This window comes from Mustelus asterias, chromosome 7 (genome assembly GCF_964213995.1).
Source record: "Mustelus asterias chromosome 7, sMusAst1.hap1.1, whole genome shotgun sequence".
Classification (NCBI taxonomy): domain Eukaryota; kingdom Metazoa; phylum Chordata; class Chondrichthyes; order Carcharhiniformes; family Triakidae; genus Mustelus; species Mustelus asterias.
In genome coordinates this window covers 2,780,535-2,805,405 of record NC_135807.1, presented here as the reverse complement: position 1 = coordinate 2,805,405, position 24,871 = coordinate 2,780,535, and the positions used below count along the sequence as shown (strand labels likewise).

At 44.6% G+C, this 24,871-nt stretch overlaps 2 protein-coding genes across 17 annotated transcripts in view; one reads left to right on the top strand and one right to left on the bottom strand.

Moving 5' to 3' along the window:
- npc1 (Niemann-Pick disease, type C1) overlaps positions 1-915 on the top strand; it is a 38,141-nt gene extending 37,226 nt beyond the window's left edge. Inside the window, exon 25 of the mRNA XM_078215580.1 lies at positions 499-915. Coding sequence (XP_078071706.1) covers positions 499-578 — 80 coding nt within the window. The 3' untranslated portion in view covers positions 579-915. The remainder of the gene's footprint in view (positions 1-498) is intronic.
- The window catches only part of rmc1 (regulator of MON1-CCZ1), a 39,239-nt gene continuing 15,190 nt past the window's right edge, over positions 823-24,871 (bottom strand). For 3 of the 16 annotated variants that reach the window (XM_078215585.1, XM_078215588.1, XM_078215591.1), the window contains 7 exons: positions 23,225-23,353; positions 20,406-20,512; positions 19,425-19,544; positions 16,736-16,840; positions 11,100-11,168; positions 5,142-5,367; positions 829-1,018 (listed from right to left, as the gene is read on the bottom strand). In XM_078215585.1, coding sequence (XP_078071711.1) covers positions 939-1,018; positions 5,142-5,367; positions 11,100-11,168; positions 16,736-16,840; positions 19,425-19,544; positions 20,406-20,512; positions 23,225-23,353 — 836 coding nt within the window. In that variant the 3' untranslated portion in view covers positions 829-938. Of the gene's footprint in view, positions 1,019-5,141; positions 5,368-11,099; positions 11,169-16,735; positions 16,841-16,929; positions 17,011-19,424; positions 19,545-20,405; positions 20,513-23,224; positions 23,354-24,871 lie in introns of all 16 variants that reach the window. The other 13 variants (XM_078215592.1, XM_078215593.1, XM_078215596.1 and 10 more) reach the window with 8 other exon arrangements.

Below are 24,871 nucleotides of genomic sequence, written 5' to 3'. Positions count from 1 at the left end.
GATCCTTCATTTCATAAATGAGGGCACAATTTTTGCACTCTATAAATCTACTTAAAACACTGGTTGACCTCCATTGGTGGGCATCATGCTTTCAGTCCAGAAGACTCAATGGATCAGAGTTGGGCACATCAATAGATAGTAGAAGCAATGCTCTGGGATAGTTGGTGAGAATAACCATTTGGAAGGGATGAATTCTATCTTACAAATGAAGATAATCTGACCTATTGGAACAAACTTGGTCAACATTAGCTTGACTGCATCTAGCCTGTGGATTACTCAGTTTCAACAAGTAAATTGCAGATCACATTGTGCACTCAGCTGAAGATCACTTTGCTCCTTGGACTGTTTCAATGCTCAACCTTGAGCCTTGTCCTGAAGTTGGTAACATGTTACCAACCTTGGGCACAGTTGGCTGTTTACATCAAGCAAAACATCTTTAGGCTGCAGATTTTGTACTTCTCTCTGTTTTGGAATTAACTACTCTTAAATTTTGTTTAGGACCACCTATGAACAAAGGGAAAGTTTTTGCACTGCACAATCACCACATCAGCACTGAACGGGAGCCACTGCTGAAATAAACCCAAGTTGACAGAACTTCAGGACTGACAGATTGCAATGATATTTGAAGAATGTTGAACTACCTTTTTTAATGCAGGTTGTGGTACTTTGAACTCAGGAAATTGGCTGGTTTGCTACAGCACAAACTAAGGTTCCCAACTGTGTCCAGTTTTATTGGATTAGTAATATCTTAACTGGCAGTTCTGTAAAAGCAATGCAACTTTTCTCTCTCCAGTTGATCTGTTAAAGAATGACACTGGGGAGTGACACTAATGCATATTTTTAATACATGCCAAAATTGTGTAGATGATTTTTATGGTTTTTTACAATGCACATAATAAAGTTTCTAGACATTCAGTAATTGCTTTCTGGAATCCTGTTCATACAGCCATTGGTGTCAGAAGTGCTTGCTCACCAAAGAGTGTTTTGAAATGGCTGACATGTTCTTCACAGTGCTCTCCTGAAATTAAAAGTCCACAATGTAAAGAATGTGACCTTTGATTAGATGCTAGTATATAATATACTGTTACTAATCTCCTGCAGTGAGGTAACATTTTAGTCATGGAATAGCTAGCATGCAGATTTCCTCCCTGTAGGACATAACCGGATTTGGTGTTTTTACAAAAGTGGACAAATTTGAATCTAGGTCCCCAGAGCATTACCCTGGGTCTCTGACATAAAACATAGCAGGAGGCCTTCAAGTCTGCTCTGCCATTCATGATCATAGCTGATCATCCAACTCGGCCTAATCCTTTCTCCCCATAACCTTTGATCCCATTCACCCCAAGTGCTATATCCAGCCACCTCTTGAATACATTCAATACTTGCCCAGTGATGATACAATTGTCCCAATGCTAATTTTTTTAGTTCACATTTACTAGATGGCTAAAGCAACTTGGTGCTTAAACAAAGTGAAATTCCAGTTGGGACTTGGGCCTTAACAACTTGAGGTACTCTGCTTAAACACTTAACTGACAACAGCTAAATTGGTTGGAGAAACTTGGTTTCTCACTGGAATGACAGTGGTTGAGGGGTGACCTGATAGAAGTCTACAAGATTGAGGGGCATGCAGAGTGGATAGTCAGAAGCTTTTTCCCAGGATGCAAGAGTCAATTACTAGGGGGTTTAAGGTAAGTTGTTTTTTTTTTTTGAGACTGGTGGGCCAAAGGACCTGTTCCTGTGCTGTAATTTTTCTTTACTGTCTGAAGACCAAGATATCTTTATGGTAGCCAAATAGTGTAGTCCAGATGACTGCCCTCAAAACATCTGCTGTAGCCAAGAATGCTGGGAGGGGATGGATCCAATGACTGAGGATTGGGTAACATCTGGGAAGAGGGGTTTTGCTGAGTAACTAGTGAATAAGGCAGAACCTAAAGTGAGAATGTCAGTCTTTGTTGGAGAAATGGGTTAAATGCATGGGGCACCAGTACTGAATAGCTATACTGCAGGAACCAGTATTCAGCCACTGAGGCAATAGTTTGTAAACTAAATGGGAGAGATCATGAGGGAAGATATGATGACTTGGGGTGACTTATGGGCCCTTAACATGTAGGATGGGGCATACAGAATGTTATGGGTGATTCCAATCTGCACTAGAAAGGCACTTTGAGTTATGTTTGGGTCATTTTCCTAAAGCAGCATGTTCTAGAGCCAGCCAGGCTATTCTGGATCTGGCAAACAATCTTATTGTGAAGGTAGGAGTAATATAATTTGAGGGAGCTAGGAGTGGAAAAAGACGAGTTTTTAAACTGGTGGACAATTGAGGGCTTGAAGATGGAGTTGGCAGTGAACTGGGATAGGTCAAGATGGTGGCAAAGATTTAAGATACTTGAAGGATGCACAATCAAGCAGGCCAGCAGACTAAACAAATCAAAAGGGAGGTTGGAGAGTTTTTACAGAATTTAGATAAATGAGGTGATTGATTTTTGGTAGATTGCGCAGGACTTGCTCAGTTAATGGTAGGGTCACCCTATTATAAAAAGGATATTATTAAACTAGAAAGTGCAGAAAAGATTTTACTAGGATGCTACCAGGACTTGATGGTTTGAGTTATGAGGCTGGATAGACTGGGACTCTTTTCTTGAGTGTCAGAGGCTGAGTGTTCTTGGAGGCCTATAAAATGAGGGGCATAGATCAGCTGGATAGTCAATATCTTCAGGGAGTCTAAAACTAAAGGACACAGGTTTAAAGGGAGATACAAAAGTATTCGGGGTGGTGTCTGGAACAAGTTGCCAGAGGCAGGTACAATTCTTTAAAGCATTTAGACAGTTACATGGACAGAGGGATATGGGGCAGTTGGAACTAACTTAGTGGTTGGTTAAAAGGGGCAGCATTGACAAGTTGGGCCAAAGGGCCTGTTACAAACCTGACTCTAAACCACATTCACTAGTTCACCCTCAACTTTATTTTTCTATGTAATTGCATCCTCTAATTCCAGTAAATTTGTCAAGCATGATTTCCCTTTCATACATCCATGTCCAATCCAGCCACTGTTTTCCCCCAAGTGCAACACTATTTAAATCTTTTATAATGGACTCTAGTATTTTCCCCACTACAACAGTAGGCTGACTGGTCTATAATTACTTGTTTTGTTTTCCCCCTCCTTTTCAAAATAGCAGGGTTATATTCACTATCCTCCAATCCATAGGAACTGTTTCCCCTCACTTTAAACCTATGCCCTCTAATTTTATACTCCCTACCTTTGGGAAAAGATATTGACTATCTAGCTGATCCATGTCCCTCATTATTAGACCTCAAGAAAATTGCAGCTCAGGAACAGGCCCTCCCAGCCTGCACCGACCATGCTGCCCAACTGAATTAAAACCCCCTACCCTTCCTGGACCATATTCATCTATTCCCATCCTATTCATGTCCTTGTCAAAATGCCCCTTAAAAATCACTCTGCTTTCACTACTTCCATGATGTGGAGATGCCAGCGTTGGACTGAGGTAAGCACAGTAAGAAGTCTCATCACCAGGTTAAAGTCCAACAGGTTTATTTGGTAGCACAAACTCAATTTATAAGATAATGGTTGGAATGTGAGTCTTTAAGACTTGATTACCTGTAAAGACTCGCATTCCAACCATTATCTTGTAAATTGAGTTTGTCTTTATATGCCCTGTTTGTGAACACGAGTCCTCACTCACCTAATGAAGGGGCTTGGGGCTCCGAAAGCTAGTGCTGCCAAATAAACCTGTTGGAATTTAACCTGGTGTTGTGAGACTTCTTACTCCAATACTTACCCCAGCAGTGAGTTCCAGGTACCCACCACCCTCACGATTTAAAAAAAAACTTGCCTTGTACTTCTCCTTTAAACCTTGCCCCTCATAATTGACTCTTCCACTCTTGGGAGGGGATGGGGGGGGGAGAAGCTTCTGACTATCCACTCTGTCCATGCCCTTCATAATCTTAGACTTCTGTCAGGTCTCCCCTCAACCTCCATCGTTCCAGTGAGAACAAGTTTCTCCAACCTCTCCTCATAGTTAATGCCTGTCGTACCAGGCAACATCTTGGTAAATCTTTTCTGTACCCTCAAGTTTCTACATCCTTCTGGTAGTGTGGCAACCAGAATTGAACACTATATAGAACCTTAGGCTGCACTTGGAATATAAAGCTGCAACATGAGGGATATGGTCCCTGGAAGGGTTGGGGATTTTAGTTCAGATGAGCAGCATGGTCGATGCAGGCTTCGAAGGCCTGTTCCTAAGCTGTAATTTTCTTTGTTCTACAGGTTCCCTTGTTTCGGACGGAGATCTACACTTGTCTTCCATTCTTTTCTCTTCACATACCTTCAGTCAGTTGTGTTCCCTGCAAGCTTACTCTCATACTCTACTTTCATGAAACACATAGATGTTTCTTTATGGCATATGCCTCTAACTTCCTATTTAATGCCATCCCCCACTCCTCATTCCTATGTTCCAAATGTTTTTTGTGCCTTGGTGTTTCTTAGTTCTACCCATAGGTTCCAAATTGTCAGAGCTAATATCCTTCCTCGCTATTGTGTTAATTTCCTCTTTAAAAGGCAGTGGGTTTGCATTGCTGGTTAGAGTCAGAGGTTTACAGCATGGAACAGGCCATTCAGCGCAACTTGTCCAAACCACCCTTTTTTAAACCCCTAAGCTAGTCCCAATTGCCCACATTTGGCCCATATCCCTCTATACCCATCATACCCATGTAACTATCTAAATGCTTTTTAAAAGACAAACTTGTACCTGCCTCTACTACTACCTCTGGCAGCTTGTGCCAGACACCACGCTCTGAAATAATTGCCCCTCTGGACACTTTTGTATCTCTCCCCCCTCACCTTAAACCTCTAGTTTTAGACTCCCCTACCTTTGGGAAAAGATATTGACTATCTAGCTGATCTATGCCCCTCATTTTATTTTCCTTTCTGTCTGTTCCTCCTAAATATCTCGATGTTTTGATCTCATCTAAGGATATATATGCTAGCAATCTAGAGGGTTCCTCCTTTCAGGAAAGCTACTGTTTGAATCTTTTGAAATATTGAGTGGTTAATGCACCTTTTTTGTAGTGATTGGACTGTTCTCCCTCCCCTGTCAGTGCCTAAAGCGGTTTGTATTTACCTGGTGTAAAATGTGAACTTCCTCGTAACCTCTGATTCCTCTGCTCAAAAAATTTGAAGGTGGTGTAGAACAGCATTGTATCTCCAGTCTGCCTCGCTGCATCCAAGAACTTGCGTGCTGATATATTATCATGGCTGCCAACACTTCGAACAAACCGCAGCGCACCTAGAACCTGGTGTTTGGATAGTAAAACTTCCACAATCTCATCATTGGCTGTCGAGAGTCGCTGCAATAGTGAAATTTCCAAAAGCCATTCATCCTGAGCCACGTCCATCACGTTACCAACAAGAATACAACGCATGCAGTGTTACAGTGCTTTGTAAAAGGAGCAATTGCTTTGTCAATATGAATTCTGCACTGTTGGTCAGATTAGTACTGCTAAAGCATTTGATAACACAGAGAATGGCTACAGTCAGCTCCATTCATTATGTTGTTATTGCTGCTTTTTTTTGAACAGCCAGGTGGGAGACCGACCATGCCAAAAGACAGTTCACTACAAAACTTGTCTGTTGTCTCAATCCGTGGCTCCATTTTCACAAGGAATTTGCAGTGCCTTTTATTAATTTGTGGAATTTGTCACGAACAAGGACAGCATTTCTTGTCCGTGCCTAATTGCATTTGAGCAGGTGATGGTGAGTCATCACCTTGAACTGCTGCAGTCTGTGTGGTGTCAGTACACCAAGAGTTCTACTAGAAAGACACTGATAATCCCAAGTCAGGATAACATGGTTCGGAGTGGACCTTGCAGGTTGTGGTGTTTCCACGAGTATGATCTCTTCGAGGGAGGAGATGTCACAGGAAGTTTGGCACGTGGCAGTATGCATCTGATAGATGAAACTGCTGCCACTGTGCATCAGCGGTGGAGGGAGTGAATGTTTGTGGATGGGGTGGAGGAAAGGATATGTCAGGAGATTCTGGATAGGTGCAGAAAAAATAGGGTTGTTGTAGTGGGGGACTTTAATTTCCCTGGTATAGACTGGAAAGTGCTTAGAGCTGGGGGTCCGGACGGGGAGGAATTTGTAAAATGCGTACTGGAAGGTTCTTTGGAACAGTATGTAGATAGCCCGACTAGAGAGGGGGCTATACTGGACCTAGTTCTGGGAAATGAGCCCGGTCAGGTCGTCAAAGTTTTGGTAGGGGAACATGTGGCAAATAGTGACCACAACTCTGTTAACTTTAGGATAGTAATGGACAAGGATGAGTGCTGTCCTACGGGCAGGATGCTAAATTGGGGGAAGGCTAACTATAGCCGGATTAGGCAGGAATTGGTGGAACAATTGATAAGGCTGCAGGATAGGCATATGCCTGTAGAAAGGAAAGATAGGATTCGAGAGCTGTGGATAACCAGGGAAATTGAGGATCTGATTAAAATGAAAAGGGAGGCGTACGTTAAGTCCAGGCAACAGAAAACAGATGGAGCTCTGGAGGAATACAGAGAGAGTAGGAAAGAACTCAAACGGGGAGTTAGAAGGGCAAAAAGAGGTCACGAGATGTTCTTGGCAGGCAGGATTAAGGAGAATCCTAAGGCATTCTATTCATACGTTAGGAACAAAAGAGTTGTCAGGGAGAAAATCGGACCTCTCAGGGACAAAGGAGGGGAATTATGCTTAGAACCCAAGGGAATAGGGGAGATCCTAAATGAATACTTTGCATCGGTATTCACGAAGGAGAGGGGTGTGTTAACCGGGAGTGTCTCGGAGGGAGGTGTTGACCCGTTAGAGAAAATCTCCATTACAAGAGAGGAAGTGTTAGGTTTTTTAGGGAACATTAAAACTGACAAAGCCCCAGGGCCTGATGGCATCTATCCTCGACTGCTCAGGGAGACGAGAGATGAAATTGCTGGGCCTCTGACGGAAAACTTTGTCGCTTCTTTGGACACGGGTGAGGTCCCTGAGGATTGGAGGATAGCGAATGTGGTCCCGTTGTTTAAGAAGGGTAGCAGGGATAACCCAGGAAATTATAGGTCGGTGAGCTTGACGTCCGTGGTAGGGAAGTTGTTGGAGAGGATTCTTAGAGACAGGATGTATGTGCATTTAGAACGAAACAATCTCATTAGTGACAGACAGCATGGTTTTGTAAGAGGGAGGTCGTGCCTTACAAATTTGGTGGAGTTTTTTGAGGAAGTGACAAAAACGGTTGATGAAGGAAGGGCCGTGGAGTCGTCTATATGGATTTCAGTAAGGCATTTGACAAAGTCCCACATGGCAGGTTGGTTAAGAAGGTTAAGGCTCATGGGATACAAGGAGAAGTGGCTAGATGAGTGGAGAACTGGCTTGGTCATAGGACAGTAAGAAGTCTCACAACACCAGGTTAAAGTCCAACAGGTTTATTTGGTAGCAAATACCATAAGCTTTCGGAGCAATGCTCCTTCGTCAGATGGAGTGGTCTCTGTTCTCAAACAGGGCACAGACACAGAAATCAAATTACAGAATACTGATTAGAATGCAAATCTCTACAGCCAGCCAGGTCTTAAATGTACAGACAATGTGGGTGGAGGGAGCATTCAACACAGGTTAAAGAGATGTGTATTGTCTCCAGACAGTACAGCTTGTGAAATTGTGCAAGTCCAGAGGCAAGCTGTGGGGGTTACTGATAATGTGACATAAATCCAACATCCCGGTTTAGACCGTCCTCATGTGTGCGGAACTTGGCTATCAGTTTCTGCTCAGTGACTCTGCGCTCGACAATCACCAGGCAAGACTGTTCTCTTCCTGTGGGGGAGCACTTCAGCAGTCACGGGCATTCAGCCTTGGATCTTCAGGTAAGCGTTCTCCAAGGCGGCCTTCACGACACACGACAGCGCAGAGTCACTGAGCAGAAACTGATAGCCAAGTTCCGCACACATGAGGACGGTCTAAACCGGGATAAGACCATAAGACCATAAGACATAGGAGCGGAAGTAAGGCCATTCGGCCCATCGAGTCCACTCCACCATTCAATCATGGTTGATTTCAACTCCATTTACCCGCTCTCTCCCCATAGCCCTTAATTCCTCGAGAAATCAAGAATTTATCAATTTCTGTCTTGAAGACGCTCAACGTCTCGGCCTCCACAGCCCTCTGTGGCAATGAATTCCACAGACCCACCACTCTCTGGCTGAAGAAATTTCTCCTCATCTCTGTTCTAAAGTGACTCCCTTTTATTCTAAGGCTGTGCCCCCGCGTCCTAGTCTCCCCTGTTAATGGAAACAACTTCCCTACGTCCATCCTATCTAAGCCGTTGGATTTATGTCACATTATCAGTAACCCCCACAGCTTGCCTCCTGGACTTGCACAATTTCACAAGCTGTACTGTCTGGAGACAATACACATCTCTTTAACCTGTGTTGAATGCTCCCTCCACCCACATTGTCTGTACATTTAAGACCTGGCTGGCTGTAGAGATTTGCATTCTAATCAGTATTCTGTAATTTGATTTCTGTGTCTGTGCCCTGTTTGAGAACAGAGACCACTCCATCTGACGAAGGAGCAGCGCTCCAAAAGCTTATGGTATTTGCTACCAAATAAACCTGTTGGACTTTAACCTGGTGTTGTGAGACTTCTTACTGTGCTTACCCCAGTCCAACGCCGGCATCTCCACATCTTGGCCATAGGAGACAGAGGGTAGTGGTCGAAGGGTCTTTTTCCGGCTGGAGGTCTGTGTTCCGCAGGGCTCTGTACTGGGACCTCTGCTATTTGTGATATATATAAATGATTTGGAAGAAGGTGTAACTGGTGTAATCAGCAAGTTTGCGGATGACACGAAGATGGCTGGACTTGCGGATAGCGAAGAGCATTGTCGGGCAATACAGCAGGATATAGAGAGGCTGGAAAATTGGGCGGAGAGGTGGCAGATGGAGTTTAATCCGGATAAATGCGAAGTGATGCATTTTGGAAGAAATAATGTAGGGAGGAGTTATACAATAAATGGCAGAGTCATCAGGAGTATAGAAACACAGAGGGACCTAGGTGTGCAAGTCCACAAATCCTTGAAGGTGGCAACACAGGTGGAGAAGGTGGTGAAGAAGGCATATGGTATGCTTGCCTTTATAGGACGGGGTATAGAGTATAAAAGCTGGAGTCTGATGATGCAACTGTATAGAACGCTGGTTAGGCCACATTTGGAGTACTGCGTCCAGTTCTGGTCGCCGCACTACCAGAATGACATGGAGACGTTAGAGAGAGTGCAGAGAAGGTTTACCAGGATGTTGCCTGGTATGGAGGGTCTTAGCTATGAGGAGAGATTGGGTAAATTGGGGTTGTTCTCCCTGGAAAGACGGAGAATGAGGGGAGATCTAATAGAGGTGTACAAGATTATGAAGGGGATAGATAGGGTGAACGGTGGGAAGCTTTTTCCCAGATTAGAAGTGACGTTCACGAGGGGTCACGGGCTCAAGCTGAGAGGGGCGAAGTATAACTCAGATATTAGAGGGATGTTTTTTACACAGAGGGTGGTGGGGGCCTGGAATGCGCTGCCAAGTAGGGTGGTGGAGGCAGGCACGCTGACATCGTTTAAGACTTACCTGGATAGTCACATGAGCAGCCTGGGAATGGAGGGATACAAACGATTGGTCTAGTTGGACCAAGGAGCAGCACAGGCTTGGAGGGCCGAAGGGCCTGTTTCCTGTGCTGTACTGTTCTTTGGGTGCCAATCAAGCGGCTGCTTTGTCCTGGATGGTGTTGAGCTCCTTGAGTGTTGGGGCTGCACTCATCCAGGCAAGTGGAGAGTATTCTATCGCACTCATAACCTGTGCCTTGTAGATTGTGGTTAGCATTGCTGCCTCACAGCTCCAAGGACCAGGCATTGAGTGACTGTGTGGAGTTTGCATGGTCACCCTGTGTCTTCGTAGGTTTCCTCCCACGGTACAAAGATAATTCATAAAGAGGCCATTCAACCCATCGAGCCTGCACCAACAACAATCCCGTGCAGGTTGGATGGATTGGCCGTGCCAAATTGCCCCTTAGTGTCCTAAAATGTGTAGGTTGGATGGATTAAGCATGGGAAACGTGCGGGGATAGGGCCTGGGTAAGATACTCTGTCAGAGAGTCGGTGTAGACTCGATGGGCTGAATGACCTCCTTCTGCACTGCAGAGATTTTATTATTCTAAGTCGGGGGGGGGGGGATTACTCACCACAGAATTCCAAAATGTTTGTTGCCTGGCACTTAAGTGTCAAGTAACATTTTACCACATAGCAGCCCAATTCTCAAATGTTGTAAAGTCTTGCTGCATGTGAGCGTAGATTGCATCTTTCTCTGAAGAGCTGCAGATACTGAACACTAATAAATACCCCCATTTTAACCTTGTGATTGTGGGAAGGTCATTGAAGAGGCTCAATAAGACTGAAACCAGGGTCTTGCTAATCTGAAGAATTTAGTTTCACAATCAAACATTGTTTCTTCAGCAAGCCATTAGAGGAAGCATCTAAGCCATCGTATTAACAATTTCACTTGGGCTGCCAGAATCAGATATCCAGTTCAGGATAGTTATATAGGTGCTTCACTGGATACATCATAACTTGCATTTATATAGCACCATTAGCATAAATCCCAAGGTGTTTAACAGGAGCGATCATCAAATAAAATTGACATTGCCCTCCGAAAGGAGATATTAGAGACAGATGAAAAAACACCTGGGCAACAACGACCAAAGAAAACCATCTGTAGGGCTTTGGGGAAAGAGCAGCACTTTCAAAATGACAGTACAGGCCGGATGGGCTAAATGGCCTCCTTATGAGCTGTATGGCTCTCTGATTGTGGAATGGATTGTTTTGGAGAATGGGTAAATAGACACAATCTATGTTAAGACAAACAGCTTGCTAGAACAGCAGTTCAATTGTAAAGCATTGATTGACATTACATTCTGTCCCAGCCAGGTTTACATTTTGGGCCTTTTGAGGGGGGGGGGGGGGGGGGGGGTGTGTGTGATCAAGATTCAGTTAGAAAGATGCTGCCAGAAAGCATTCAGCGCGAGTTCCTACCTTCAGCATGTCAAGGGACAGTTGATGTGCAGGAGGGTAGGTGCTCTCCAGTGATAGAAGCAGACAGGCCTGGAACATAAAACACATCGAAAATCAATATCATTTTTGCATGTAGTTCTGAAGTTGAATGTGACTCTTGTACATTTATTGAATGAGAAATATTTTCACCTGGCTCCCAAATTAAGATTTGCACTGACCTTACAGTAGGTCACCCCAGGAGAAAATGGTGTAAGACAGGGAGGGACACATGGGAGGATGAAATATTGAATTTTTAAGGGGTCGTAAAGAGTTCCAACTCCAAGAACCTGTATTTATATGTCCCAAGATACCTTGCAGGAGAGTTATCAAACAAAATTTAACATGTGTTATTTAACATAATTTATATGGACTTCAGCAAGGCGTTCGATAAGGTCCCCCATGCAAGACTTCTTGAGAAAGTGAGAGGGCATGGGATCCAAGGGGCTGTTGCCTTGTGGATCCAGAACTGGCTTGCCTGCAGAAGGCAGAGAGTGGCTGTGGAGGGGTCTTTCTCTGCATGGAGGTCAGTGACCAGTGGAGTGCCCCAGGGATCTGTTCTGGGACCCTTGCTGTTTGTCATTTTCATAAATGACCTGGATGAGGAAGTGGAGGGATGGGTTGGTAAGTTTGCTGACGACACCAAGGTAGGTGGTGTTGTGGATAGTTTGGAGGGATGTCAGAAGTTGCAGCGAGACATAGATAGGTTGCAAGACTGGGCGGAGAAGTGGCAGATGGACTTCAACCCGGATAAGTGTGTGGTGATCCATTTTGGCAGATCCAATGGGATGAAGCAGCAGTATAATATGAAGGGTACCATTCTTAGCAGTGTAGAGGATCAGAAGGACCTTGGGGTCCGGGTCCATAGGACTCTTAAATCGGCCTCGCAGGTGGAGGATGCGGTCAAGAAGGCGTACGGCGTACTGGCCTTCATTAATCGAGGGATTGAGTTTAGGAGTCGGGAGATAATGCTGCAGCTTTATAGGACCCTGGTTAGACCCCACTTGGAGTACTGCGCGCAGTTCTGGTCACCTCATTACAGGAAAGATGTTGAAGCCATTGAAAGGGTGCAGAGGAGATTTACAAGGATGTTGCCTGGATTGGGGGGCATGCCTTATGAGGATAGGTTGAGGGAGCTTGGTCTCTTCTCCCTGGAGAGACGAAGGATGAGAGGTGACCTGATAGAGGTTTACAAGATGTTGAGAGGTCTGGATAGGGTAGACTCTCAGAGGCTATTTCCAAGGGCTGAAATGGTTGCTACGAGAGGACACAGGTTTAAGGTGCTGGGGGGTAGGTACAGAGATGTCAGGGGTAAGTTTTTCACTCAGAGGGTGGTGGGTGAGTGGAATCGGCTGACGTCGGTGGTGGTGGAGGCAAACTCGTTGGGGTCTTTTAAGAGACTTCTGGATGAGTACATGGGATTTAATGGGATTGAGGGCTATAGATAGGCCTAGAGGTAGGGATATGATCAGCGCAACTTGTGGGCCGAAGGGCCTGTTTGTGCTGTGGCTTTCTATGTTCTATGTTCTAAAAAGCCACATAATATTGGACCAAATGACCAAAAGCTTCATCAAGACATGAGGTTTAAGGAGACGAGGTTTCGGGAGAGAATTCCTGAGCCAATTAGAGCTATGGCCACCCATAGGGGAGAAATGGAAATGTGATACACAAGAGGTTAGAGTTGGAGGAGCAGAGAGATTTCTGGTTGTAGGGCTGGAAAGTTGATCTTTCTCTGCACCCTAGCTATGACTGTAATGCTACATTCTGCAGCCTCTCCTTTCTTTCCCTATGTACGGTATGCTTTGTATAATGCGCAAGAAACAATACTTTTCACTCTATACTAATGCATGTGATAATAAATCAAATCAAAGGAGATTACAAAGATATAGAGAGGGGTGAGAAACAAAAACAGAAAAATGCTGGAAAAACTTGGCAGATCTAGCAGCATCTGTGGAGTGAGAAAATAGTTAACAATGAGTCCTGAAAAATCACACGGACTCGAAACGTTAGCTCTATTTCTCTCTCCACAGATGCTGCCAGACCTGCTGATGTTTTTCCAGCACGATTCACAACTCTTCAGATACTGAAGCAGTCTGTGTCCATTGATACGGCCTGAGTGGGATTGTTGTCGGTGCAAGCGCGATGGGCTGAACAGCCTCCTTCTGCACTGTTGGGATTCTATGATTGCAGTAAGACCTGGACAACATTCAAGCTTGGACTGCGAAGCGACCAGTAACATTGCCAGGTACTGATCATTTCCAACAAGAAAGAATCCAACCATCTTCGCTTGACATTCAATGGCATTATCATCACTAAATCCCCCACCATTAACATCCTGGGGGTTACCATGGATCAGAATCTGAACTGGATTAGCCATATAAATACTGTGGCTACAAAAACAGGTCAGAGGCTGGGAACAACATTCAAGGGCGGCACAGTGGTTGGCACTGCTGCATCACAGTGTAAGGGACCCGGGTTCAATTCCGGCCTCTGGTCACTGGATAAAAGCAAATTAGTGCGGATGCTGGAATCTGAAACCAAAAGAGAAAACACTGGAAAATCTCAGCAGGTCTGGCAACATCTGTATGGAGAGAAAAGAGCTGACGTTTTGAGTCCAGATGACCCTCCGTCAAAGCTCAGGTCACTGTCTTTGTGGAGTCTGCACATTCTCCCCGTGTCTGCGTGGGCTTCCTCCGGGTGCTCAAATTTCCTCCCACAGTCCAAATACGTGTAGTTTAGGTGCATTGGCCATGCTAAATTGTCCCTAAATGTCAGGGGGATTAGGAGGGTAAATATGTGGAGTTACGGGGATAGGGCCTGGGTGGGATTGTCGTCGGTGTAGGCTTGATGGGCCAAATGGCCTCCTTCTGCACTGTAGATTCTAAGAAGCATGACACCATCCAGGACAAAGCAGCCCACTTGATTGTACCCCATCCACTATCTTTAATATCCACTCCCTCCACAGTAGCAGCAGTGTGTACAAGGTAAACAGCAGCAACTCTGGAATGCTTCCTTTGACACCACCTTCAAAACCCTTGGCCACTACCATCTTGAAGGACGAGGGCAACCTGCAAATTCCCCTCTAAGTCACTCACCATCCTGATTTGGGAATATATCATCATTCCTTCACTGTCACTGGGTCAAATTCCTGGAACTCTCTACCTATCAGCTCCGTGGATGCACCAATACCATATGGACTGCAGCAGATCAAGGTGGCAGCTTACCACAAACCTTCTCAAGAGGCAATTAGAGTTGGCCAATAAATGTTGGCCTGGACCAAGTGACGCCCACAAGAAACAGAAGCAGGAGTTGGCCACCAGGCCCTTCCAGCCTGCCCCGCCATTCAATACAATCATGGCTGGATCTATGGCGGCCTCAATCCCTTATTTGTGCCATTTCCTTATAGCCCTCTATTTCCCAATCTATCAAATATTTATCCATCTCCACTTTAAATATTTCTAATGATCCAGCCTCCACTTCCCTTTGGGCAGATAATTCAGAGATTGTCTGCAAAAAGAAACTTCCATGCACCTCAGTTTTAAATGACCGGCCCTTTATCTTGTAGCTCTGTCCCCTTGTTCGAGACTCTCCTACTAGTGAGAACATCTCGCCATCTACCCTGTCAAACCCCCTCAGGGTCTTATTTGTTGGAATAAGGTCACCCCTCACTCTTCTAAACTCCAAGGTCGATTGGATAGGTAACTGGCTATCTGATCAAAGACAGAGGGTGGTGGTGGATGGAAAATTTTCGGATTGGAGGCAAGTTGCTAGCAGAGTGCCACAGGGATCAGTGCTTGGTCCTCTGCTCTTTGTGATCTTTATTAATGACTTAGAGGAGGGGGCTGAAGGGTGGATCAGTAAATTTGCTGATGACATCAAGATTGGTGGAGTAGTGGATGAGGTGGAGGGCTGTTGTAGGCTGCAAAGAGACATAGGTAGGATGTAAAGCTGGGCTGAAAAATGGCAAATGGAGTTTAACCCTGATAAATGTGAGGTGATTCATTTTGGCAGGACTAATTTAAATGTGGATTACAGGGTCAAAGGTAGGGTTCTGAAGACTGTGGAGGAACAGAGAGATCTTGGGGTCCATATCCACAGATCTCTAAAGGTTGCCACTCAAGTGGATAGAGCTGCGAAGAAGGCCTATAGTGTGTTAGCTTTTATTAACAGGAGGTTGGAGTTTAAGAGCCGTGGGGTTATGCTGCAACTGTACTGGACCTTGGTGAGACCACATTTGGAATATTGTGTGCAGTTCTGGTCACCTCACTATAAGAAGGATGTGGAAGTGCTGGAAAGAGTGCAGAGGAGATTTACCAGGATGCTGCCTGGTTTGGAGGGTAGGTCTTATGAGGAAAGGTTGAGGGAGCTAGGGCTGTTCTCTCTGGAGCGGAGGAGGCTGAGGGGAGACTTAATAGAGGTTTATAAAATGATGAAGGGGATAGATAGAGTGAACGTTCAAAGACTATTTCCTCGGGTGGATGGAGCTATTACAAGGGGGCATAACTATAGGGTTCATGGTGGGAGATATAGGAAGGATATCAGAGGTAGGTTCTTTACGCAGAGAGTGGATCACTGCCTGCAGTGATAGTGGAGTCAGACACTTTAGGAACATTTAAGCGGTTATTGGATAGGCACATGGAGCACACCAGGATGATAGGGAATGGGATAGCTTGATCTTGGTTTCAGATAAAGCTCAGCACAACATCGTGGGCCGAAGGGCCTGTTCTGTGCTGTACTGTTCTATGTTCTAATACAAAGCCAGACTATTTGGTCTCTCTTGGTAGGACTACCCTCTTATACTAGGAATTAGCCTGCTGAATCTCCTTTGGACTGCCTCCAATGTTACGATATCCTTTTCAAGGTAAGAGGACCAAAACTCTATACCAAAAGTCCTCATCTCATGAAAGATTAAAGAAAGAAAGAGGATGGATGGATAAAACAGAAGTGACAATATGTGATCAGTCGGGGGGGATGGGGGGGGGGGGAGACACGGACGGTCGAGAAGATTAAATGACAAAAGGGATGATTGTGCTGGACCAAGTAAAGAAACAAAGCGGTATCTGAGGGGGTGCAATTGGCAAGATCCTGAATTGCTACCAAACATAAAGAAAAGGAAATGAGAGAGACAAGAGGGGAAAAAAAACATAACAAAGAAAAAGGAAATGAATGGTGAAAGATTATGATCTAAAATTCAAGGATGGCATGGTGGCACAGTGGTTAGCACTGCTGCCTCTCAGCGCCAGGGACCCAGGTTCAATTCCCGCCCTTGGGTCACCGTGTGGAGTTTGCACGTTCTCCCCGTGTCTGCATGGGTTTCCTCCGGGTGCCCCTCCAGAGCCCTGGCACTCTATTGAAGATAAGGTCTATCCTTCCTCCCTCCTTTCAGCTGTTCAAAATCTATTACATTTCCAACTTTCCCCAGTTCTGACCAAAGGTCACAGAACTAAAACGTTCACTCTGCTTCTCTCTGCACAGCTGTTGCCTGACCTGAGTATTTCTAGCATTTTGTTCCATTTTGGATTTTCCAGTATTTTGCTTTCATAATAAAAGTAGTAAATGAATATTGTCGATTCGGTTAAAGCTCAATTGAAGTGAATAGTTCAGAAAGCTTGGTATCTTACCAGTGGTTTGGAGTCACTAAGCACATGGTACTGGAGAAACTGGTGAAGCATGTAGAACAAGCTGTGCTGGACGAGGGTTTTTATAACCAATTCATACAAGTAATGCTGTATTAAAATAAAATGTTTTAAAGCAAGTAAGTAATTCAGTTCCACCGATGTTGATATGACTGATTGAAGTGAGGGGGTTGGATTACCTGGACTGTGATCTGATACTGATTGAGAGACCGGATGTATTCCATCAATACTGCACTAACAAACTTGTGGGGAAGGCCCTGCTAAAAGAAGATCAAGTATGAAATGAGACCATTCAGCCCTTCAGCACCATTTTCAGCAGCAGGTAAAGACTGATATTGTAGAGACAATCAATATGTTTCCAGGGCTCTTGTAATACCATTCAGGCCATCGGAAACTCCAGGATTGAAAAAAATATTGACCCAGAATTTGCATTAATAATAATGGTGAGGCTATCACCTGGAGTATTGTGACCATTCCTAATGTGACATCAGATAGGTGGGAAGACTGGGTAAACTGGGATTGTTTTCCGCAGCGAACACAATGTTGAAAGGTGATTTCATCGGTCAGAACATTGAATACAGGAGTTGGGACGTCTTGTTGAAGTTGTACAAGACATTGGTAAGGCCACACTTGGAATACTGTGTACCGTTCTGGTCACCCTATTACAGAAAGGATATTATTAAATTAGAAAAAGTGCAGAAAAGATTTACTAGGATGCTACCGGGACTTGATGGATTGAGTTATAAGGAGAGGCTGGATAGACTGGGACTTTTTTCTCTGGAGCGTAGGAGGCTGAGGGGTGACCTTATAGAGGTCTATAAAATAATGAGGGGCATAGATAAGGTAGATAGTCAATATCTTTTCCCAAAGGTAGGGGAGTCTAAAACTAGAGGGCATAGGTTTAAGGTGAGAGGGGAGAGTTACAGAAGTGTCCAGAGGGGCAATTTTTTCACACAGAGGGTGGTGAGTGTCTAGAACAAGCTGCCAGAGGTAGTAGTAGAGGCGGGTACAATTTTATCTTTTAAAAAGCATTTAGATAGTTACATGGGTACGATGGGTAGAGAGGGACATGGGCCAAATGCGGGCAATTGGGATTAGTTTAGGGTTTTTTTTTTAAAAAAGGGTGGCATGGACAAGTTGGGCCAAAGGGCCTGTTTCCATGCTGTAAACCTCGACTCTGTGATAGAGGTGTTCAAAATCATGAGGGGTGTGGACGGAGTAGATGGGGAGAAACTTCCCATTGATGGAAGGATTAAGCAGAAGGCAGAGATTTAAGGTGATTGGTGAAAGAAGCAAAGGCAGCATGGGGAAAGGCTTTCTAAAAAAAAATCACAGCATGGGGTTAGGATCTGGAATGCACTGCCCAAGAGGGTGGTGGAAGCAGGTTCAATTGTGGCTTTCAAAATGGAATCGAATAAGCACTCGAAGGGAAAGAAAGTTGCAGCGATACGGCACAAGGGTGGGGGAGTGGTGAGTAGTGAAACCGTTCTCGCAGTGTTGGGCTGGATCCGACGGGCCCAACAATCTCCTTCCTTCTGTGCTGTAACCATTCTATGATCCTGCGCTCATTGTTCTTACAAGGAAAATCAGATCACTCTGACATCAACACATGCACTGAAATCCAGAAGTTGCTGTCAGAGGTAGCCCATCTGCCACAAGGTATACTGTTGCTGTCCTCACTGATAGGCTCAGCATTGAAAGCTGGTGTGAATTGTTTTTTACTCATTCATGAGACTTGGGCGTCGCTGGCTGGGCCAGCATTTATTGCCCATCCCTAGTTGCCCTTGAGGGCAGTTGAGAGTCAACCACATTGCTGTGGCTCTGGAGTCACATGTAGGCCAGAGCTGGTAAGGATGACAGATTTCCTTCCCTAAAGGACATTAGTGAACCAGATGGGTTTTTCCGACAATCGACAATGGTTTGTTTCATGGTCATCAGTTAATTCCAGATTTTTAAAAATTGAATTCAAATTCCACCATCTGCCGTGGTGGGATTCGAACCCGGGTCCCCAGAACATTAACTGAGTCACCAGCTTAATAGTCTAGTGATAATACCACTGGGCCATCGCCTCCCCACAATTAGCATACTTGCCCATGAGTTACCAGCTAACAGCCTCTCTCTAGCCCCAAAATTTAAATTTTACAAGGGTGGAGTCCATTTCTTCTGAACTAAACATTGCTGTTTGTTGGAGTTGCTGGTTTTGCTGTTTGTCGGGAGTTTGCTGTTTGTCGGGAGTTTGCTGTTTGCATATTGACTGCCACTTTTCTTACTATATAACAATTCAAAAAGTACTTAATTGAGTATTGGGTATTGATAATTGTTCTGGGGAAGCTCTAAGGAGTGCAGGGATCAACAGATTCGTTTGTTGACATTATACCAGTGTATCACTGTGTGATCGGTTCTTCACCGGTATTTGGGATGTCCTTAGGTCACGAGAGGTGCTATATAAATGCATATTTCTTTCTTAATCCAGCATCTAAATTTAGCCACCAATTAGATGGGCGTTGGGTATTGGTGTTGAGTCAGCTTCTCATATCATCTCCAAGACTGCTAACTCTCTCTTTGGGATCAAATGTCCCATGGTGTCATTGGATTAGATTGCTTTCTGGTTCATTTTGCTTTGGTCAGATTTTCCGTTCTCATATTTAAGTGAATCTCATTCAGCAGCACTAACCTTTTTCTCAGTGAACACAGACAAGACGTGGGTGTACATGTCAGATTGGTCAATGACAGCCTGTGTTCGCACTGGCCTCTTCTGGGTTGAGCTACTGCGACTTGTTCCAGACTCCATAGCCTACGCAAAAGAGAAATGCTTCAATCACCGCACTCAAGATAATTACTTTCAAATTTGGCGAGAAGGAGAAAGGAAAGATTCTGCCCAAAAGGCAGATATCGGATCTTGTACAAAGATAAGAGATCCTTTGGCTCTATTTCAACAAAGTGCAGAGAGAGTCTGCCCCTTGGTCTTTGCCCAAATTCCTCTCCCAACCAAATAAAATTACCTCGTCATTGTTACAATGCTATTTGTGGGATCTTAATATTTGCAAACTGCTTGCCGTACATACTACATTGCAACAGTTCACAAGCATACTTCATTGGCTTTGAAGCACCAGGATATGACGAATGCTGTATAAATTCAAAGCCATTCTAGTATTGGTGAAAAAAGAGACATGCTGTCAAAGTTTTTGTCTTGCACTCATCAGGCCAGATGCATGAATACCAAATTTCAAAGGGAACAAAAATGTATACTGCAGGAGAAAACAGTGTTAATTGGCAGTTTTGGGCCCTTTTCTCAGGCAGCGCCAATTGCTGCTCCCTTTGAAATTTGATGTTCTTGCACCTGTCCTGACGAGTGCAAGACTAAAAGCTTCGACAGCATGTCTTATTTTTCAAGCAAAATTCTTTATTTTTCCCTATTTTAAGGAGATGTGGACAACAGCTCTCAAAATATTTGAGTAATGTATCTAACTGACAATCCAATTATGCTGTGAATTTCACAGGTGGGTCACCAGTAATGGAGGAATCGAAGGGCAGGGAGATTCCAGCCTGCACTTCTTGCTATGTGTGTTCCACATAGTAAATTAGACTGCATCCCACAGGGCAACATACCGGACTAAACATTATGGACAGATAATACTCTGCAGGCGGTTCTCACCAAGGCATAGTTCTGCTCAGCTTCTAGGTATTCCTTGTAGACCTGATTGAGTTTATCAAATATGGTGGCAATCACAGGCAAGCTACCACGCTCAGCTGTACTCAGCACTGAAATGAAAAGGTGTAAGAGAATTACAGGGCAGTCTCAGCACATGAACAAATGCAACCAGTCCTTAGATAAATTAAAGGGGCAGCACGGTGGCACAGTGTTTAGCACTGCTGCCTCACAGCTCCAGGGACCCGGGTTCAATTCCCGGCTTGGGTCACTGTCTGTGCGTAGTCTGCACGTTCACCCCATATCTGCGCGAGTTTCCTCCGGGTGCTCCGGTTTCCTCCCACAGACCAAAGATGTGCGAGTTATGTGGATTGCCATGCTAAATTGCCCATCTGTAAAGGTTTTCAAAGCTTGCAGAGGGATTTGGACCAACTAGAAAAATGGGCTGAAAAATGGCAAATGGAATTTAACGCAGACAAGTGTGAGATATTGCACATTGGAAGGACAAACCAAAGTAGAATGTACAGGGTAAATGGTAGGACTCTGAAGAGTGCAGTTGAACAGAGGGATCTGGGAATACAGGTACAGAATTCCCTAAAAGTGACGTCACAGGTGGATAGGGTCATAAAGAGTGCCTTTGGTACATTGGCCTTTATAAATCGGAGTATCGAGTATAAAAGTTGGAGTGTTATGGTAAGGTTATATAAGGCATTGGTGAGGCCGAATTTGGAGTATTGTGTACAGTTTTGGTCACCTAGTTACAGGAAGGATGTAAATAAGGTTGAAAGAGTGCAGAGAAGGTTCACAAGGATGTTGCCGGGACTTGAGAAGCTGAGTTACAGAGAGAGATTGAATAGGTTGGGACTTTATTCCCTGGAGCGTAGAAGATTGAGGGGAGATTTAATAGAGGTGCATAAGATTTTGATGGGTATAGATAGAGTGAATGCAAGCAGGCTTTTTCCGCTGAGGCTAGGGGAGGAAAAAACCAGAGGGCATGGGTTAAGGGTGAAAGGAGAAAAGTTTAAAGGGAATATTAGGGGGGGGCTTCTTCACGCAGAGAGTGGTGGGAGTGTGGAATGAGCTGCCGGATAAAGTGGTAAATGCGGGGTCACTTTTAACATTTAAGAAAAACTTGGACGGGTTCATGGATGAGAGGGGTGTGGAGGGATATGGTCCAAGTGCAGGTCAGTGGGACTAGGCAAAAAAATGGTTCGGCACAGACAAGAAGGGCCAAAAGGCCTGTTTCTGAGCTGTAATTTTCTATGGTTCTATGGTGTCCCGGGATGTGTAGGTTAGAGGGGTTAGCGGGGTAAATGTGTAGGGTTGTGGGGACAGGGCCTAGGGTGTGAGATTGTTGTTGGTGCAGACTCGATGGGCCGAATAGCCTCCTTCTGCACTGTAGGGATTCTATGATTTTTATGAATCCTCTAATCAGACAGAGTAAATAATACAACATCAGCATCTCTTCAGCAGCAATTTCTGGTTTTATGAAGTGTAATCTACGCTGTTCGCACAATACTATAAACAAACTTTACCAGTGATGAAAATAACCGTCATAAAATAGGAGCAGGTGCCATAGAACGGAATGTTCCTGTCCTGCCCACCACGGGAAACATAGTGGGCAGGACATGGACCATGCAAGGGTCCACTGACTTCGGGCAGGATTTTCCACTCTTGGGGCTAGAATCATACAGCACAGAAGGGACCCTTCAGCCCATTGAGTCTGCACCAACAATAACTATCACTAAAGTCACGCTAATCCCATTTTCCAACATTTGTCCCATATCTCGGAATGTTAAGGTATTTCAAGTGCTCATCCAAATACTTTTTAAAGGTTGTAAGGTTTCCGGTCGCCACTACCTCAGTGCATTCCAGGTTCCCACCACCCTGAGTGAAAAAATGTTTTCTCAAATCCCCTCTGAATCTCCTACCCCTCACCCTAAAACCATGTCCCCTCATGATTGACCCCTCAACCAATGGGAACAGCTGCTCCCTACTCACGCTGCCCATACTCCTCATAATCCTATACACTTGATGGTTTGAGTTATAAGGAAAGGCTGGACAGACTGTGATTTTTCTTCCCTGAAGAGTATGAGAATTAGGGGTGATCTTATAGAGGTCTATAAAATAATGAGGGGCACAGATCAGCTAGATAGTCAATATCTTTTCCCAAAGGTAGGGAAGTCTAAAACTAGAGGGCACAGGTTTAAGGTGAGAGGGGAGAGATACAAAAGGGTTCATAGGGGCAATTTTTCACACAGAGGGTGGTGAGTGTCTGGAACAAGCTGCCAGAGGCAGTAGTAGAGGTAGGTACAATTTTGTCGTTTAAAAAGCATTTAGACAGTTACATGGGTAAGATGGATTTAGAGTGATATTGGCCAAATGTGGGAAATTGGGACTAGCTTAGTGGTTTAAAAAAAAGGAGCTGCATGAACAAGTTGGGCCGAAGGGCCTGTTTCCATGGTGTAAACCTCTATGACCTCAATCATGTCCCCCCTCAGCCTTCTCTGCTCTAGAGAAAACAATCCAAGTCTATCCAGTCTCTCCTTATAACTCAAATGCTCCATCCCAGACAACATCCTGGTGAATGTCCTCTGTACCCCCTCTAGTACCATCAAATTCATCCTATAGTGAGGTGACCAGAATGGTACACAGTACTCCAGCTGTGGCCTAACCACTGCTCTGTACAACTCCAGAAGTAAGGAATTCTGGGAAAACATTCGGGCTAATTTTAAAATGAGGAATTCTTGATTTATTATTTATGTACATTCCAGACTGAAAACATTAATGGTTCTGACTGATTGCAAGTGCAGCCAGATACTCACTCTGACAGCACACAGACAAGATGACCATTTTGCAGTCTTTTCTCTGTAGCAGGAAATCCATCAACCGCCCCTTGTCCTGGAGCATGTGGACTATAGGCTGCAGCTTTATTTGGAGACACCACAAGTAACCTATGCACAAACCACAGAAACCAGTCAAGTAAAAAGCTGCAGAAAGACGGAAGTTACAATAAACCTTAATAATAAAATACTGCTTACAGTTGGAGCTGCAGATATGCTCCAAAAATAAGTCAGGCTTAACAGTATGATGCACAGTTTTAGTCTCCATATCATAGAATCCCTACAGTGCAGTCAGAGGCCATTTGACCCATCGAGCCTGCATCAATCCCACCCAGACCCTTTCCCCATAACCCCACATATCACAAGAAGGATATAGAGGTAGTGGAGAAGATGCAAAGATGATTTCCTAGAATGAGCTGTGAAAGTACAGATCTGAGTATGGAGTGAACAGACTGGGGTTCTCTTCCACTAAAGGAAAGGCTCGGGGTGAACGGAATGGTTTTTAAAGCTCTGAGGGGTTTGAAAGGGTCAACATTGAGACAATGTTGGTAAGAGTTAAACTTGGGGCCTTAAATACAATCGTGAATAAATCCAAATAGGCATTCAGCAGAAATCCTCTTCCCCAGAGAATGGTGAGAATGCACAACTCATTCTCACAGGGTGTGGCTGAGATGAATAGTATAGATACCTTTAGGGGAAAACAAGGGAAGGACATATGGGAGAAAGGAATAGAAGGAAATATTGATTGGAAAAGAGGAAATGGGTGGGAAGAGGCTCATGTGAAGGACGAACACTGGCGCAGACCAGTTGGAACAGTTTCTGTAATGTAAATTCTATGTATTTGACTGTATATAGTTTCATTATTCAGAGGCAGTGAGGGGTACAATTGCAGGAATTCTACAAGCAATATAGCTTACCCTCACCACCAAGGCTCTTTTCAGAGCCTGTGTTTAAAAATTCGTAAAGCAAATATTTGTCCAGTGCTTGGGAAATAGTGAATAGAGAACTGCAAAATGCAGTGAATTCAGCCAACAATATAGTTGCTGCTTTGGTTGTTTTCTAGACATTATCTGAAGGACTAATAAAGGAGACATATGTCATGGTGGCACAGTGCCTCACAGCACCAGGGAACCAGGTTCAATTCCGGCCTCGGGTCACTGTCTGTGTGGAGTTTGCACGTTCTCCCTGTGTCTGCATGGGTTTCCCCGGGTGCTCCGGTTTCCTCCCACATCACATGGACTACTGCAGTTCAAGGCGGCAGCTCACCACCACATTCTCAAGGGGCAATTAGGGATGGGCAATAAATGCTGGCCCAGCCAGAGATGCTCACATTCCATGAATGAATTTTTAAAAAAAACAATAATCGCTGGCTGCATAAGAAAGAGATAATCTCCCCTTTTTTCCTTTTGCCAATTACTATGCTTCTTGAAGAGATAGCAACAGGTAAAAGGTAAAGCTAATGTCACCAGATACCCATAGGGACTGACTGGTGGTGATTTGAACCTGGGGTCACCACACCTTCGGCAAGGGGCCAGGTTGAGAAGTCAGGGCTTTCATGAATAACCTCAGGAATTGAAACTGTGCTGTTGGCATCGCAAACCAGCTGTTCAGCCAATTGAGATAAACTGA